At 51.1% G+C, this 18,783-nt stretch overlaps 1 protein-coding gene and 1 long non-coding RNA gene across 2 annotated transcripts in view; both read left to right on the forward strand.

The window, feature by feature from the left end:
• Positions 1-12,834, forward strand: part of LOC134427131 (myosin-11-like) — a 53,876-nt gene extending 41,042 nt beyond the window's left edge. Inside the window, exons 18-21 of the mRNA XM_063172715.1 lie at positions 11,046-11,093; positions 11,241-11,473; positions 11,933-12,086; positions 12,640-12,834. Of these exons, the coding sequence (XP_063028785.1) occupies positions 11,046-11,093; positions 11,241-11,473; positions 11,933-12,086; positions 12,640-12,834 (630 nt within the window). The remainder of the gene's footprint in view (positions 1-11,045; positions 11,094-11,240; positions 11,474-11,932; positions 12,087-12,639) is intronic.
• Positions 12,835-14,300: 1,466 nt separating this feature from the next.
• On the forward strand, positions 14,301-15,493 carry LOC134426827 (uncharacterized). The gene is made up of 3 exons (XR_010030052.1): positions 14,301-14,342; positions 14,521-14,690; positions 15,428-15,493. It is a non-coding gene; the product is annotated as an uncharacterized LOC134426827 (long non-coding RNA).
• Positions 15,494-18,783: the final 3,290 nt, after the last annotated feature.

Consider the following 18,783-nt stretch of genomic DNA (forward strand, 5'->3'; position numbering starts at 1 on the left):
GCGTCTGCTCGTCGGTGCTGCCGGGCTTGGGGTTGGTTTGCCACGTTATACACACACACGCTAGTAAGGAACTGCTATTCCTCTTCTCCTGTCTTTGCCTGTAAGCCCCATCATTTCAAAGTTATACTAATTTAGAGGGAAAGGGGTCATATTTTCCATTCTAAGGGAGCTTCCTGCCTTCCTTGGCAGACCCCTGTCTTTCAAACCAAGACACTCAGACACTGGATCCTTTCCTTCCTGGTCTTCAAGGGCTTTTTATGATGCTGTTTCTACAGGCTGTCCCTGTAAACAAAAATCTCTCCTTCATTTGTTATAAGCTGCTCCCAGAGAGAAAGGGGCCTTAAATTTTCATCCTTTACCTGTTTTTCAATTGCTGCAGCAATTTTTTCCCCAAATTGCAGAAAAGGCTCTTTAAGACCTTGTCTTATAGTGACATTTCTTGGTTTTGGAGCTGCCATTTCCATTGTTTTACTGATAGGACTCATACCTAATTGTTGAGCCTGTGTTAAAACCAGGGGATCCCATCATGCCTGTAAATCTGGATTAGAAAAAGGCCCTTGACCAAGCAAAACATCAACTCCTACAGCATGGCGAGGGTCCTGCTGAGGTAGTTGCATATTATTTAAAGCTGTTCGCTCGGCTAATTGCCTCCAATTGTCTTGAAATATTCCATACTGCACTGGTTGAAACAAAACTGCAGCCAAATGCACAATATCATAGGGAGACAGCAAATCTGTATTAATAATACTGATTAATTGCATTACTTCAGCAGAATTAATACCAAATTTAGCTACTTTAGACTGAAGATCGTGCACAACCTTCCATGCAAAAACCTCATAACTATCATTTTGTCCAGAATTAGGAACTGTTTTAAACACAGGAATAGCCATTTTACCATTAGCAACATCCATATCAACAGCATCTGAGCCCTTTGGTGGGCCTATTTTCTCCACTAAATCCCAGTCTCCTATCTCATCTGCTTTCCTTTTAACATATTCCCAACACTGAAAAGAATGACAAACAGTTACAATAACACTATCAGAAGGCAGAGTTTTTGAAACACCAAGCTTATTTCTATTACCAGTTTTACCAAGCTTATTTCTACTACCAGTTTTACTAAGCTTCTCTCTATTACCAGTTTTACAGCAATCAGAAGTATGCATTAATTCAGACCTTTTAATCCCTGTAATTTCCTCATTGTCACTATCAGAATCAGAAGTCAAAGGAGGAAAAAGAGTTAATATTTCCTTATGTTTGTGCAGTTCAGAATCAGAAGCAGAAGCAAAGGAGCAGATGGCTCAATTTGTTTCTTTTTTAAGGTCATCTTAGCCAGCCGCTGTGCCAAGGACTCAGAGTTAGATTTAACATTGAGTTCAGCTAGTTACTCTGTGAGTGAGGGGTACATGGATTTAAAGCCTTTTGCAGACAAACACGAAGAAGCCTTATCAACTTGTTGTCCATTTCCCGTAGCAACAGACCCAGCAACAGTCTCTGCAGAAAAAATCCCAGCAGAACTCTCAGGCTGAGCTTCTCCCCTTTGCTGCTCCCCAGCAACTTCAAGTTCCTCCTCCGATTCCCTTTCTACCTCCTCCAAGTCTTTTTTATTCTGCTCCACTTTCCACTCCTTTAAGGTGTTATAAAGCAACCTCCCAGTAGAAGATAAATCTGCAGCTGCTTTTTCCCCATTCTGAATTACTTCCCAGAGTGTTTCTCCAACTTCTTTCCAAGATCTAACACTAAAAGTAGTAGTTACATCAGTCTTAAACTTTTGAGACTTTGCCCATATTAAAATATTACACAGAGCATAGTCTGTTGTTTTAACTCCTTTTCTTTTGAAGAAAGTTTTCCATGTAGATAAAACAATCTGTTCTTCACTTGTTAAATGATTTCCCATTGTTTCAAGCAGCTCACCTCTTTTCCAGGTGTCAGAATCAGATCTGGACTGACAGCTGCAGCCCACTGCTCTCAGCTTGACTGGGCTCTGACCTCACTGCCCCTCGCCTGGCAGTTCCATCATGCCAGGTAGGCACCAAATGTCACTGTTAAGCTGGATGTGACATACATACGTGATCAGGGTCCAAAAGGAAAAAGGTTTTTTTATTCTGCATGTTCTCCAGTTTATATACTCTTAACAAAACGTGCTCTTAAGTCATTAACTACATCACAATAACCTATTATATTCATTGGTGCAAAGCAATTAGCGTCAATATCATTGGCAAAAGTTTTACAGAAATTTAATAAGGCACGTATACACATCTACTTAGGCATGTGGTCTAGCTACAAAAAGTTTCATGTTTCTTTTCTAATCGGTTTCCATGCTGGCGGCATTGTCTTCTTCCTTGCTGTGGATGCACTCAAAAATCATCTATTGTTATTTCTTCTATTAACTCAGCTTTGCCTGGAGGTCAGCTGTCAAGGTCCTCCATATGCAAGCTATTCCATCCTCCCCTTCTCGACTGTCTAAATTCTCCACAGCTGGGTGCCCCCAGTCCAAAGCCACTAGTCTCCCAGCAGACATCTGATATAAACCTTCTTAATATATTCTCTCATTTCCCCTGTCTATCCACTAGTTTACTGAATTCACAAACTCTCACGAGTCGAGCCCAAATCACTGAAGCAAAGGAGTTCCTCCTATCTGTCTGTCCAGATTGGATTTTCAGATCAAAACTACCCCTATTATGTTTACAAACACAAACCCCGTATTTAAAACCACAAGTGAGCCCTTAGCAAAGTCTCCAAACAAACCAGTTCAACGACTTCACACTCAATGTGTGCTACACTTACAACTTTTGGCACAAGATAACAGTGTTGCCTCAAAAATACACCACAGCTCCAAACATGACTACAACAACACAATCTTCTTATTCCCGAGGGAAACATTTCACACAATCTAACAATCCAAATACATTACACTAAAGCACTCAACTTCTATTTTTCAAATTCCGCAAACATAAACACCCTTTTACTGTGAACACCATCTGTTACCATAAATTCCATCCCCCATAACTAAAACACAGACACACACACAGTCACACTGGGGAGGGGATTTTATTAAGGATCATGCACCTCACTCACTTTGTTTCAGTCACCCAAAAGGGGAACCGTGGGCCCAAGCTCCCACTTGCATCATGCTAACAGCACGTCTCAACAAATGCTCTCACAATTGTTTTCACTGTCAGGACACATTCACAACAGCACAACCACTTTAGATTTGCCCTTATGACTGGTAGCCCCAATTGCTACCAGACTGAGCCCTATACAATGAAACAAATGGCAAAATCCTCTTCTGTCAGCAACAGAAGCCCAAGCTCTGCACAACAGTTCAACAAATCTTTCTGCTGACAACCAGATTTCAACTGCAACTTCAGTCTGCAAGCACACTACAGAGGCACAAGTTGTGCATGGAACGTCTCCCACGACTTACCAAATGGCCTTTCCTGACCAGGCGCATGCCTTACAGACCACTGCGTACAACTGTTAAATTTTTAAACATACCATTTTGTCCAGAGTTTTAGGAGTCAGGGGTCCTTGTCTGCTGCTGGATGAACAGTCTGGGCAGCAGAGGCGGCTTTTCCAGGAATATCCCTGGGGTCATCCCGAGGACATCCATGTCCTGAGCTACTCTCACAGCCGAGCAGAGTTTCCTCCTGACTTGGCTCGCCAACTGAATCGTTAGAACCGAAAATCACGGACAAAGACTCTCTAAACTCATCGAATTTAGAAAGTGTTATGCTTATTATGCAGCAGGCGGCACTGTAGGGGTCATCCCCCAAAATGCGTGACTGTGCCACACAAGGATTTTTGGCCTCTATTTATTTCCCAAAATAATACATATGCATAACCATAACCCCAGCACCTCCCATCCCCGCTTTGTATTAAAATGAGTTTATTATTCCCTCATGCCTGCGCAATTTTTCTCTTGAATTGGGTGGGTGATCTCAAACTGGATCAGTGATCCTAAGGATGAAGTCAGGAAAGTCTTCGTCAGGTCTCTGGGACCCTCTGACACAATCCAAGCCCCTCTGCTTCATGATGGATTGACATAGAGTCCAGGTGATGAGCATTGTCCTGGTTTCAATAATGGTTCCTACAATGGTTCACTTGCTCTACTTTCTTCCACAAATGAGTTCATAATATAACAGTTAGCTTTAGCTTAAGCATCTTATAATTCATTAACCTATCGCTGGTGTATCTAACTTCAATGTGAATTGCCTCTAAATCTGAGCTGAAATCTTAGTGCTTTAAAATCATTGTTTAATTGGTTGTTGCTCTTGTCTCTGCCCCTTTATAGCAGTAGATATCTATATCTCACTGTCTTTGTTCCTTGACCCCTCCAGAGGGTCGGTGAAATAAACTACCACTGGAAACCAATACAATGAAACTCCCTGCCACTGTCGTCATCGATAATCAGCTGCTGCGCATGAGTGTGGTGTTTGCTGCGTGCTTGGTGGTGCACTCTCCTTGTGGGGACACTTTAGGTAGATTGCAACAACCAACCATCTGCCCACAATGCAACATGCACCCTCCTGGAGCTCTCTCCAGCTGGCAGAGGAGAGGAGCCAAAGGGACGAGCACTTGCACCAAGCCCTTCCATACCTGGACAGGCCACAGGAGTCCCTGGGCTCTGCTCCCTGTGCGCAGCAGGGCTGCCTTGGCCAGAACACACACTCCCATTTCAGGCCTATGTGGGGCAACAGTGTCCGGCAGCTTCGGGCTGATCCCCTTGCTCCCGGCTCCCTCCTGGCCATGGCCAGAGCCGGCTGGCATGGCCCTGCCTCCGGCGTCTCCTCGGCTCCCCAAAGATCCGGGATCTGACCGTGCCTCTGTTCCTCTCTCTTGCAGCCCTTGAAGACAAGGCAGAGGACATCAGCCCTGCCACCAGCAGCCTGGCTCTCGAAACAGCCTTTGTCCTCCGGGCTGTGGAGAGAGCTCCGGGCTCCATCTTGCAGAAGGTGCAAGATCAGTTTCGCAGGGCCCGCAAGAAACGGCCTTGTCTCTGGGGCCACAGCTGGCTGTGCTGCTGGCGCTCTGAGGAGAGCTGATTTGAGAGGCTCTCTGTCTGCTGGGGCCCCCTGAGCCAGAGGGGATTTTTCTTGAGGATTGGTTTTATTCCTTCTTTTTCATTCTTTTTTAGGCTATAAATATAGAATATGTTCTAATACTCAGACTCCCAGGAGCTCTCCTTGGTGCCCAGCATCCGCAGGGCACGGGGAATGAGGGAAAAACGGCTCCTTGTGCCAAGTGAGCTGCCCAGGTGTGCAGTGGGGAAGGGAAAATGGCCAGAAGGCCCTTGGCCTTTGGTGGTTCTGCTGAAGCCTTTGTGCTGGCCACAGAGCGGCTGGGCAGGGGCCGGAGCTGCAGGGATCGCTGCCGGCATGGTGCCTGGAGATGGCCACAAGCCCTCCTGCCCAGCCAGGAAGGGCCATCTGTGTCCTCCTGCCCGTGTGTTGCTGGCTGCATTGCTGAGGCCTCTGAGGTGCCTCTCAATGCGGCTCCCTTGGAGCTCCCTTGGGGCTGCGCCACTGCCAGGCACCTGGGCCGGGCTGGGGGAGACCCTGAGGGGACGACGGGACAGTGGGAGGCCGTGAAGGCATGAGGTGCTGCCGAGGCGCTGACGGGACAAGGCGCTGGGAAGGCACGAGCGCCCTGTGAGAGGGAGTGGGTGGCAGGAGGCTCCAAGGGGACAGGAGGCCCCTGAGGGGCTGCGCTGCTGGGAAGCCCTGAGGAATTGGGTGTCATCCTTGTTCCTGACAGCCGGCTGCTCTGGCGCTTCCCCAGAGAGGCTCCCACGCCTGGGGCAGAAGCCCTGGAGGCTGGGCCTCAGCAGGAGGGTGGGGACACCCCAAGGTGCCCAAACTGGGCTGGCTGGGAACACGGAGGGCAAGGGGGCCCTGCCGGGGCACGGTCACTGGGTGCTGCCAGGGCAGTGGGCAGAGCAGGGCTGGCGGCCAGCCCGGGCCCCCGCGGCTGCCCAGGCCATGGTGCTGAGGATGAGGCCCTCCTGACACAGAGCTCTGGGCCCAAAGAGCTTCTGTCTCCGTGGCCAGGGCGGCGATGTCTCCTCGAGCAGGGCTGCTGAGTCGCTGCTGCCAAAGCGCCTCTGGACGCCACAGAAACAGCACCAGAGCGTGCACAGGAACAGCAGCACCCCGAACGCTGGCACCTGCTCCAGGAGGCGTCTGCACCAGCCGCCATTCCAAAGGGGCCATGCTGTGGGCACTATTGCACGTGGTTTAGCAAAAGGCTTCAGCACGCTCGGCCACAATGGCTTTCTCTTGGCTTGCCAGCCTCACAGCAATGCTTGGCAGCTGCTGCTGCAGCCTGTGCCCCTGACTGACTACAATGGCTGTGCTTGAGGGCAGACTCGCCTTCCACTGGCGGGTGTCCCAAGGCAGCGACATTGATGCGATTGTGAGAGGCAGCACGAGCCCTGAGCTGCAGTTGCCATCCCTCTCCTCCATGCAGGCACCTTAAAAACATGTGCCTGAACTTCCAACCTAAATCCTGGACTGGCTTGGAACAAAGGAAGCAGCAGGAGGCGCTGAAGAAAGGCAGGCACTTGTGGCCACCATTCAGGGCTGGAGGGAAGCACTTTGCTGTCTGCTGAGGACATGGCTCGCTTAACGAGCTCAGGCTTGGCTGCTGGAAGATCCAGCTTTGCTCTTGCTGGAGCCCATTCCCTACCACCAATGCATGGGCTTCCATCGTTCCTGAATCAAGTCTGCTGGACCTGTGGGCAACAAGTCTGTCCTGTGTGCATCTGACAGTAGAAAAGAGCAGGACATGGCTGCTTCCAGCACTTGTCTTGGCTGCTCCTTCATGGTGCTTGCACCACCATCAGAGACACAGAACGGCTTCTCCTCCCAGAGTTATCCCTATCCTCTGCACTTCCCCAGGTGTCTGTCTTGTTGTTCACCGGGGACCTCCCTGTTTGTGGCCGTCCATTGCCGTGCTCAGCAGGCAGCCAGTTGTGTTTGCATGGAAGCTGCCACAGGAAGAAACGCAATAAGTGGACAGTTGAATAGCAGAGGCTGGTCCAATTATTTTTCCTTCCGAGTGCAAGACAGACAGAAAAGCACAAGGAAACATGACAGTGTTTTCCTGGTGTCTTTTTGTCCTGTGAAATTCAGAAGCTGCTGGTCTTTCTGTGCTACTCCTAATCCCTTCCTTGAAAAAATCATTCCAGGAAGGAGCAACACCAGCTGACACGTGCCAAGTGTTGCCACCAGTTGCTCCAGGTGCTCCTCCCAAGAGCCCCTGTAGGATGGAGCACAGCCCCCAGTGCACGTCGGCTTTGGCTGCCCTCTGGCAGAGAAGCCCTCTCGAGGCACAGGTCTCTGGGGCAGGAGATGGGCAGCAGCGCTGCCAGGGCTCGGGGGGACTCTGCTTTGGCGGGGACTCTGCCACACCTGCTGATGTCAGTGCTCCCTGAGCCCCAGGGCTCAGAGCAGCATTTGTGCCCTGGCTCACACGTTCCTTGCCTCTGTCACACGGCCACACTTTGCACCAGTGTCACTGAGTCCTGTTCAGACGATGTCTTTGCCTTTCAGAGTCACTTTGCATTGGCATGTCGGGCACTGATTGGTAATACATTGTGTCCAAAATTTCTGCCAGACCCCTGTGGAACCAAACCCCCACCCCTTTGTTCAGCTATGAAGGGTGCAGATATGGGTGCTCTCAGGAAAAGCATTGTTATAAATACATAGTATAATATGGACTTTTTGCAAATATTTAAATGGATTCTATATGTGTATTAGAATAACTTTTCTATAAAAATATAGAGTTTTTTCAGTTCTACACTAAACCTTGACATAGTAGTCAAATGGGTGATATAATATGCCTGTGTTAAACTGCCTGCTTGGTTGGGATAACATTCAATGAACATATGATGGAGACCCCTCTTGCTGACATGCCAGTTATCAGCACTGACCATCTGTAGAAAGAATGGACCAAAGCCCAAACTGGAGGTGATAACAAGGGTGTGCTCAAACCATAGCCATGAAATGCACATGCTCTGAAAAGGTGGACCTGAGGAGGAGCCATGATAAACAATTCTTGGAACATGTAAACTACTTTGGGGAAAAGTTTAAATATGCTTAACTGGTTATGACTGTGCAGTAGGCTAATGCAGTAGAAAGGGTATGTAAAGGACATCTCTGAAAGAGCAGGTGTGCTCTTGGCGGAATGCCAAGCAGCTGGCCACAAAAAAAATTTGCTTTATTTGACTCTTATTGTCCTTTATTCAACTTTTAAATTTTACAGGAGAGTGAATCTCATTTTTCACAATGGGATGTGTAAAATGGGACTTGAGGTACTCAAATGCCTCAAGAATGCACCAAAAAACCCAAGCACCACATTCCGCTCATGCCTGGGCTGGTGGTCCAGCAGCTCAAGCAGAAGAGTCCTCCAGGAGCTCAGGGGAGCAGCAGCCCTCATGCTGAGGCACAGCCTGTGGAGAAAGGGGTCAGTGGCCCAAATGTGTGCTCCGGAAATCAGAGCTGGGTTCCTAAATCCCATTGGAAGTCTCTATAATAGACCTGTGGTGGCTGAGGGATGTAGGTGGGAAGGGTTTGGCAGCCTTGAGCTGGACTTGTTGATGCTCTGAGCTCTGTTGTGTGTGGGAGCCTGTTCCTTTCCCCTTGCCCAAGGGCAGAGTGTTGGTGAGGGCTGGAGTTGGAGGCTGTGTGTGCCCCGAGAGCCGGTACCGTGGGGCTGCAGGTGCTCCTGCCAGCGTGGGCTTGTCTGAGCGGGGCCTTGTGCCTCTTTCAGGTGTCCCTGCTGCAGTCACAGCTGGCCCAAGAGTGACAGCAGCGGCAGAACTGCACTGAGAGCTGTGCAAGGACCAGGCAGGAGCTGTCAGACCTTCACCAGGAGCTGTGATGCTCCTTTGCAGCTGTGCAAGGAGCCCAAAGCTGCTCTTGTGGAAGCTGAGACTTGAAGCTGCATCGCTCTCTGAACCTTAACTTGGCACTGACATCCTTGGGCCGTGTGTCTCTGGAGAGACAGGCCTTACAGAAGGCAGGTGCAGCTCTTCTATTCCATGCAGGAGGTGTGCCTTGCTCAGAAGCCAATTTCTGTAAACAGGGGCACAAAAATCCTCCCTAGGACACAGATGAACACTGTCAAAGATGAGGGCAAAAAATACCTGCCAAAGCTTCTGCAAAGAAACCCATTTGGTTCTTGAAGGTCTGTTTTAGTGAGGAATCTTTGATGGAAGCAGCAAGACTTTTCTTCTACCTACAAGACCTAGTGATTTATTGCCAAACAGAGAGCAGGGAAAAAATGCACTCGTGGCTGTCTCAGAATTCTTAATCTATTTTGTGAGCCTTAAACACTGCACCTCTTGGGTTTTCTCTGTAGAAATTTGAAAAGCCACAGAAACACCATGCTTCCTCCTCATATTGCTGTTCTAAAGGCAAAGCTTTACTTTCCATGAATATTTGTAGGCACCAAGAATTTTTTAGGCTTTTTCTTTCATGTACCCCTTGTCAGGGAAGACAGAAGAATTCCTGTGACTCAGGAATTAAGCGCATCCCTAAAGAGCCTGCAGGTCTTGAGGATGCTGAGCCTTCAAACTGACTTCTGAGCCAGGTCCCTGCCCAGCTGCCCAGGAGGCCTCTGGGGACCCAAGGGAGGCAGGGCCCGTGCCAGGACCAGCAGGGAGCTGGGATGGGGGGAGAGCCAGGTAGGGCCTCTCCAACAGCCCCTGGAATGCTGGGCTTTGGGCCCTGGCAGCCATCACAAAGGCCATGGAATGTTGGGGGTATGACCCTGGCAACTGTCACAAAGGCCATGGAATGCTGGGGGTTGGATCCTGGCAACAATCAACAGCTCCTGGCTATTGGGGTTTGTACCCTGGAGCTGTCAACAGCTCGTGAACTTTGGGGCTTGGACCTTGCAAAGGCCAAGGGCACTTTGTGCTATTGACCCTGCAAAGGCCAAGAACCTTTAGAAATTGGTGTTTACACCTTGCAAAGGCCGAGGGCCTTTGGATATTGGTGTTCATACCCTGCAAAGGCCAGGGGCCTTTGGGCACTGGGGTTTAGAACCTGCATAGACCAAGGGCCTTTGGTCACTGATAGTTTCTCACTCTTTGTGCGAGGGGCGGATGGAGACCCGGAGGGTGAGTGACAAAGCCACTGCTCTCCTTGCACCAAGCCCAGCCGGGACCTGGCAGGGCCTGGGCTGCGCCTCGGGGAACAGTTCCCTTTGGGATTAGCAAGGGATTGACAGTTGGCTGTTGCAGAGCTGGCAGCAGCTGTGGTGCTTGCCCTGGGGACAGGCCTGGCAGGGAATGGGGGGCTCCTGGCTATCCCCAAGCACAGCCACATCTCCTCCACTGTCCTTGTCCCACTGGAGGCCATGGGCACAAAGAAGGGAGCAGCTTTACATTGCCTTCCCCTCACCCAAATTACAGCACAGCCTCAGTGCTTCCCAGAGTCAAGAATGAGTTTCTCCCTGACATCTCCAAAATGATCCCCAGTGGCTTAGAGAAGGTCACAAGGATGATAGGAAGATGCTGCAAGTGCTGGAGCACCTGTGCCAAGGGGAAAGGATTCAAGAGTTGGGCTTCTCCAGGCTCGAGAAGGTTTCAGGGTGACCTTAGAGTCCCTTCCAATGCATGAAAGGGCTTCAAGAGAGCTGGAGAGGGACTTAAGCCAGGGGCCTGCAGGGACAGGACAAAGCTTCCCACTGAGACATGGCAAGGATGGATGGGAGGGAATTCTGCCCTCTGAGGGTGCTGAGGCCCTGGCACAGCTTGCCCAGAGAAGCTGTGGCTGTTCCTGGATCCCTGGGGGTGTTCATGGCCAGGTTGAATTGGGCTCTGGGCAGTTCCCCTTCTGGTGTTCTTAGAAGTGATGAGACACCTTGCAGCATGTTGGTTTGTGGTGCTGTCAAAGTCCTGGGCTGAAAATATTGCCAAGGAGGGGAGGAAGAGCTCAGCTGGAAGTGCTGTGCTCTGGGACAGGCTGGGAAGCACTTAGAGGCAACTGCCTCAGGGGCAGCCATGCAGTCTGAGTGTGCTCTTCCCTGTGCACTTGCAGGGAGCTCGAGGGCTTTCTCACCAGGGACGTTCCTCCAGAGCCCCTGAGGTGAGTAAACTGTGCTGAGCTCACTGGCCTTTTGAAACTGGTTCTCCATGAATGGACACTGGTTCTTGTGGGATCAGAAGAGGCATCTCAGTGCTACTTTGGAACAGGAACAGAATATCTGACTAACAGCTGGATGTGGGCTTTCAGGTGCTGGTAGACAACGGTGACAGCATGGACAATTCCATCATCCGCACCGACAATCCTGGAAACATCCTCTCAACTCTGACATCCACTGACGAGCAGCATCCCTTTGAATTGGCTCGGGAAGCTACAGAGAATTGTGAGCGCATGTGGCAACAGTTTGATCAAGTAGAAGCGAGAACCCAGAGGATCAGAAGCCAATACCAGATCATAGACTCGCTGCTAGAAGAAATCAGAAGGTGAGCATTTCCTCCTCCTCCTCCTTCTGCATTCCAGAGGCAAACTGCTTCCAGGTCTGGGAGGTCAGAGGTGTCCTGGGTGAAGAAATCACCTTCCCACCATCTGTAGGCCTCAGTGTGGCTCTCGAGCATTGTCCTGTCTGGGTTTTTCATGCTCTACTGTGACTCCCAAGGCTGTCTGGGAAATGCAGAGCCATGTTGGAATAGAAGACTCCTTCCTTTTGTCGCTGCTGCTTCCCTGAATTCTGTTCTTTGCGTGCCCCTGCCCAGCCACTGCTTCTGGCTGAAGGAAGGCAAAATCCTGCCTTCCTTTCCCTTTGCCTCTGGAGGATTTCCTTGGGAGGGAAAGAGCAAGGTCTTCCTTAGCCCACTGCCCCCAGATCCATCCTGGAGTGCTGAAAATGGCATTGCTGACTCTTCAGGCCTCTTGCTTCTTCTGACTGAGCCTTGTCTCTGCAGTGACTGTGCAAACTTTGAGAAGTCCAAGGAAATGCTGCTGCAATGCACTGGAATCCCGGAGACAGGAGCCTTTTGTCTGCAGCAGAAGAACACCATGCAGCAGAAGGAAGCATCAGCCCAGGCAGAAGAGGCAGAGCAGCAGGACAGGATGGAGGTTGGTTTTGGAAATGAGACTGGTTTTCTCTTGAAAACTTGTCTTGCTCCTTCTTGTACAGTGGAGGACTTGGCTGCACTCTAGGGACAAGAGCCATCCTTGCAGAGGCAGCTGGAAGTCAAGAGGCAGACACTGGAGGATTTGAAGCTTGAGAGGGATGTGCTGGAGCAAGAGAGGGATGATGTCAGCAGGGCTCTGAACACCTTATTGCTAGGCAGCACCTGTGGGAGTGGGAGTTGTGGCAGCCAGATCAGCCCAGATGCTCTTTCTGGCACTGGAAGACAGGCACACTGCTGTGCACACTCTGGCTCAAGATGGCACACGCATTTCTTAGCCAGGGATATGCATGTTCATCAGCAAAGTGTTGCATGCTTCTGCAAAATGTGTTGCTTTGGGCAGCCACAGAGCCTCTAAAAGAGGGAAGGGAGCTGGGGAAACTTTGAGCCCAGAGCACAGGTGCTCCTTGTCCTCTGGCTGCCTGTCAGGTGGCTCTGGCTGGCTCTGCACAGGGCTCCCCAGGAAGGGCTCCAGCTGTACCTTGTCCCACTTGCAGGTTTCCCAGGAGCAAGAGTCATCGAGCCAGTGTCTGGAGCAGCTGAGCCAGGAATCCTCTGGCCAAGGGCATGAAGTGGCCCAGGTGGGCAGAGAGGAGGAGCTGCTGGCCCAGAAGGCTGATCTTGAGGGGCGACTGGCAGCCAGTGAGGGGCTCCGAGAAGACCTTTCCAGGCAGCTGGCAGAGACCAGGTAAAGGAAGGGAGCTGAGCCTTTTCAGATGTTTTTACATTGCATGGACAGAATACAGAAGAGTCTCAAAAACAAAACAAAACAAACAAAACAAACAAAACAAAACAAAACATGAAAATAAACAAACAAAAAAAAACACCAAAAAACCCCCAAAAAAACATAATAAAAACATGATATGAAGTTTATTTTTCTGGCACGTAGAGCCAGAAAAGCTTTCATGAGCCTTGGGCTCCTGTTTGTGCCACCGAGCACACTCCTGTGGGATGTCAAATGCAATCCAGCCAGCCCTGAACTGAGGAGTACTTCAACCATGCAGATGCTGAGTGAAACCTCAAGTTTCTCTTAGGTTTGGTTCCTTGTTCTGGGCATTGAACATCCCTCGTTCCTTTCCATGTAGCTTGCCATGATCCTGATCTTCAGACCAGGAAGCTTCATCTTCAGCATTCCAGGCTCTTACCTTGGCACGCTGGGAGTAGCACGCTGCCATTCAGGGTGGAGCCAGAGGCTCCTGCTGAAAATCTTGAGGCATTTCTGCTTCCAAGCACACTCTTGAGCCGTGAGGGACAGGATGTAGTGCTGGTTAGAGAGCAGCAGGGAAAGCTCTTTGGAATTCTCAACAGCCTCTGGGCATTCTTGCTGATTGTTGATGGGCACCCAGCTGCCAAACCTGCCAAGGTCCCTTTGCATGGTCCCTCTCACTGTGTAAGGAAGGACAAGTCCCTTGAGCTCCTGCCTGCTTGTTCAGCAACACTCAAATAAAGGCAGCAAGTCTACTGCTTGACCTTGCAGGGGTTTAATCTGCCAGTCTCTGCATTCAGGTAGTTGTAATTTGGACAAAAAACTGTTGTTTATTTGCAAGTGCTGCCATGACCATGAAATTTTACTGGATCTGCAAAGTAGTTCTGAAGGCTTGTTAAATACAGGGTGTCTGGAAGATGATGTACCTTTCTGTCCATTATCAAGAGCATTAAATGTCAGGAGTCAGCCAGGACAAGAGTCTGTTCTGTCCCCCTGCAGAGCAGCTTGGAAGTGCTGATGAGAGAAGGGCTGTGAGCAGGGGCTGGGCTTTTGCTTGTTGCTCCAGCCTGTTTGGGCACAGCTACCCAGAGTCATAGGTCAGGAACAGCAAGTGAAGGTTTGGCTGTTGAGGCCAAGTTGGGCTGGGCAGGCTGTGCTAGGCCAGGCCATAAGGAAGGCCTGGGCAGTCCCTCAGAGGCCCTGCTCTGCTCTGGAAATGGCCCAGATGTGCCTTCTCTGGACAAGTCTCCAGGTGACCCATTTTCCATCCTCAGGCGTGGGGATCTTGAGCCACGTCGTCCTGGAATAAGCGGCTGTGGGTGTCTGGAGCAAGCAACTCATGTCTGTCCATATTTGCAACTTGTAGGTCAGCAAAGGAGAGCCTGCAATCCAGGCTGTTTGCTGCTCAGCAGCAGATATCACAGCTGGAGATCACCAGGAACCATCTGGAAACTCAAGTGCTCACAGTCACACAGGCCAAGGAGGTGATTGAAGGTGAGAACCTCGTGTGCTTTGTTTGTGGTGCTGCCCCTGCCTAGAGAAGCTCAGCACCCTGCAAAGCTGACTCTGTCCAGAGAGCTTCTGAGGAGTGGTGGGGCTAGAGACACTGAAAGGGCCTGAGGTCAGTAAAGTCAGTAAAGAGCGTGACTCTTGCTCTTGGCCATGTTTGCAGGAGAAGTGAAGGGCCTGCAACGTGAGATGGAAGCAGAGAGAGCTCTCAGGAGGCAGGAACAGGAAGACACAGCTCAACAGCTCCTGCAGGCAGAGCAGCAGCATCAGGAAAGCCTCAGGCTTCAGGGAACTGCTCAGCAACTGGAAATAAAGAAGCTCCTGCAAGACCTGGTAGGGGACAATATGCTTCTGAATTGTCCAAGCCAGCCCTGTGGGCTGGTGTAGCACAAGCAGAGGCTGAGGGTGTGAAAGGGCAGCAATTCTCTGCCAGAGGCCTCCCGCTGCTGGGCTGGGCAGCAGAGCCAGCAGCTGAGACTCGGAGGAGCATGAAGGCCCCCAGGATGGTGCTGGGACAGTAAATGCAGCCATGGCTTCAGGGAGGGTGTAAGAGGAGATCCAGAACAGGTTGGGCTGTGCCCACCCAAAGCGTGGCAGCCCAGGGCAGGATCATCCCTGAGTCCCACCTGCCACAGAGCAGATGCCAACGTGGAGCAGATGCCAACAGTGCTGCAGGCTGCAGCCTTGGGAACTTGTTTCTTTTCTTGCTTCCATGGTGGACAGAGGGATTAGCTTTGGGCTGGAAGCAAATGGAACAGGCCCCTTTGTCCCTGGTCCTTCAGTCCTTGTGACTGGGGCAGCAGAGAGGGGAAGGTGACACCTTCTCTTCTGAGTGCTTGGACTCGGTGCTTGGGAAGGTCTTTGCCAGCAGAAGGGATTCCACAAGTCTGTGATTCCTGCACCTGCTGAGCCTCCTTTTGAATTCCCTGACAGGACACAGTTTCTGGTGTGCAGAAAGCCAGTGCTGTTGTCTTTTCCAGTTGGGGGTTGTGGGAGGGATGGAGCTTCACATCTTTCAGCCACGAGCTTGCCTGGGACTTCATCTTGCAAATTTTTCCTCCCCTCCTCAGGCAAGTGAGCGTGAAAGGCACCGTGCAGAGATGCAGGAGACGCTGGAGCAATGGGAAAAAGAGAAGCCAGGGAGAGAGCAGGAGCACAAGAAGGAGCTGTCTGAGATGAGGCAGAAAGTTGCCACCCTGCTGGCACAACAAGAAGAGGAACAAACTAGATTTGAAAATGCCAAGCAAGAGGTAATGATTGTGAAAGGAGAGAGAACTGGTGTGAGTTTTTGCAAGGCTGGAGCTGTGGGAGATGGCAGGATATGGGGCTGTGTGGAGCATGCCCTCCGTGTCATCTGCACTGAATTAGGGGAGGTGAAAGCTGAACGGGGCTGTCTTTGGCACCAGGAATGAGCCCTCTCATAGGAAGCCAGGCAGAAACATCAGCTGTCAGCTGAGAGTTTTGTGCTGCTCTTGTGCTCTGTTGTTCTAAGATGTACCTCAGGGTACCTTCTCTGCTCTCCTTCTGCTGCCCTTTTGGTGTGTACTGGTAGATGTTCATGGCCAAGGTGAGTTTGTAGGACTTTTCTTTTGTGGGCATGCAGAGGGTGCAGCAAGAATGCTGACCAGAGAACAATCTCTTTAAAGGCTTGCCTGGAGTATTTCTGAACAGCAATGCAGAGATGTCTTCTGGGCTGTGTTTTAAGTCACTTCCTGGGTAGCTGTGTCTCCCCCAGGGCAGGCAGTGGCCCAGGGCAGCAGCAGCCAAGGGCTCTGAGAGCACGGGAGCCCATCAGTCTTTGCCCCTTGCCACGGGGATGTTGCAGGAGGAGTGTGAAGCCGTCTGCTCTTTCCTCCTGTGCAGGTCCTGCTGGAAGAGCAGAAGGAGAAGAGTGCTTTATCAGAGGCACTGCTCCAAACTCAGGGAGAGCTCAGCCGAGCCCGCCAGCAGGTCCAGCAGCTCAGGCAGGAGGTGACAGAGCAGCAAGAGAAGGGGCAGGTAAGTGTGAGTAGGCAGGCAACAGAGGGCAGGGCAGTGACAAGGGCACAAAAGGCAGCTCCTGGGACTGAGGAAGCAAGGGCTGCTTCAGGCCCGGGGAGCACAGAGCCTGGTAAGCTCCAGAGCTCAGCCCCAGGAAGGAAGGCTTGCAGTGGAAGCAGAGCTGGGTACAGAAGCCAAAAGAAGCAGCCGAGGGAATGGGATTTTGAGGCAGCAAGTGGAAAAAGCTGAGCCTGAGGGCAGGTGCCAGGAAGTGGCTCTGCATTTTGTTGCCAGACCATGAAGGCAAATCTGCAAGCTGAGCTGGAGGAAGCTCACAGTGAAGCCCAGGCAGCGCAGAGGAGGCACAAGGAAGAGCTACAAGGCCTCAAAGAGGAAATGAATCTCCTCCTTGAGCAGAGGGAGGCTCTACAAAAGCAGGTGAGTGTTGTATTGCACTTCATAATCTGTGTCAGAAATAGGTTGACGCTTTTCCTTTAATTTTAACAGAAAAAGGGGGAGGTGTTGTATTGCACTAAATAGTTCATTTAGTTGCTGTTTTTGCACCGGGGGATTAGAGTATTTGCACTGAGTGGTTGTCATATTGCACTGAATAGTTGATGTTATATCACATGGTTTGTTTTCCCCCCATCAAATGGTCTCTCCTTCAACCGCCCCAGTACCCCCCCGGTGGTCTCTTCCTGGGGTACCCCTCCCCTCCCCACTCCTCACTGGTATCCCATGGGCTGTGGACCTCTTCCTCTGCCCCCACTCACTCCCCCGGGCATAAACGTCCCCTGTAACCAGGGAACGCCCTCTTCTGCCATCTGTCCATCTGAAGTGTCTCTTGGAATAAAGAGAGAATGTTACCACATGCAGAAGAATGCTTCTCAATCTTTTGCTTTTGTCTGTGTAAGACCGTGTGGGCTGGGGTCAATAGTTAGCCAGAGTAGACCCCAAACAGCCCGTCCGAGACACAGTCTAACAGGTGAGTGAGAGAGCAGTGGCACTGCAGTCATGCAGCGAGGGGTCTGTGGCCTTCTTGCTTTTCCACGGCAGAGCAGCAGCTGCTGGGCTGAGCCCTGGGGCTGTCTCGTGCTCTGGGGGCTCCATGGCAGCTGCTCTGAAGGACACTCAGTGCTCTGCTGAATGTCAGCTGCTGCTCTGCACAGCTGGGCTAGTCCTCTGTGCTGTTGGCCAGCAAGCAGCAGCATGGATTCCTGCTGGCCTCTTCTTGCTAGCCTTGCTTTGGCAGGTGCTTTCTCAGGTGCCCTTGGTGCTGGGCCACTTAGAGCCTGAAACAAGTTGTCCATATCCTTTCTGAATCTGGTGCTCTCAGGACAGGGAGGAGAGGAAAGTTGTCCTTTACCTTTGCTCACAGCCTGTGCTGTGGCTGACAGTGGCTGTAGCTGTGGCTGTAGCCTCTGACTGCTTTGTTCTGTTTGATTGGAGGTGGCAGAGTTGACATCTCAGCTGGCAGCCTCCCGAGAGTGCCAGGAAAGGACTGTGCAGAGAGCCCAGCAAGATGGGAGGGAGACCCAGGATGAGTCCACTCAGAAGCTGCTGGAGGCTGAGCAGATGCAGAAGATACTGGAGGAGGCAGAACATCAGAACAAGGAGCTGCAAGTGCATCTGGAGTACCTGGAGAGGGAATGGATTCAATGGGAAGAAGTGGCTCAGCAAAATTCAGAATTGCAGGCTTCTGTCAATGCCCTAGAGAGGGAAAAAAACAGGTAAATGAAATTCTGGGGGACTCTGCATTGTGGTGAATGGATTCCCTCTTTGCCATCTTTGCACCTGCCAGGGCCTCTCTCAGCATTTCCTAAGTGGCGGATTCTGAAATCTGCATGTAGACACATGTAATTGTCTGGATGTTGAGTTTCATTTTCTTTACTTTTAAGCCTTCAGATAGAGTTTTTCTGAAGAAAAAAGCTTTGGGGTAGACCTTTCCCTCTAGGGGATATTGTGTTGTTAGGTAGGGGTGTTGACACTGCCCCAGGTGCACTGTAAGGAGCTGGATCCATCCATCAGCTCCACCTTGGGGCCTGTAACTTGAAGCCTTTGGGGTCTGGATCAGCCTGGCATCTGATGCTTTTTCTGGGCAGAACCATCTTAGGGCCCTGATTGCTGCTCTGGGCCAGGCTGGCCTCAGAGGCAGCCCAGATACAAGAATGTCTCTGTTGCATCGTTCCTCATCAAATGTCCCCCGGGGCCTGCAGGGGGTCAAGCAGGGTCCCTGCCACCCTGCACAGTCACAGGCATTTCTGACTGTGCAAAGAATGCAAGAAACAGGACCAAGGTATGGGGGGCTCCTGCAGCCAATCAAGTCCTGCCAGGCTTCAGTGCCACAGGATTCTTCCTCCAAGAAGAAGACAAAGGAAACGCAGGGCACTCCTGCTTGCCTGGAGCCTTCTGCATCTTCCATGAGGTTGTGCTCCAAGTCTCTGTT

This window comes from Melospiza melodia, chromosome 19, assembly GCF_035770615.1.
Source record: "Melospiza melodia melodia isolate bMelMel2 chromosome 19, bMelMel2.pri, whole genome shotgun sequence".
Lineage (NCBI taxonomy): Eukaryota > Metazoa > Chordata > Aves > Passeriformes > Passerellidae > Melospiza > Melospiza melodia.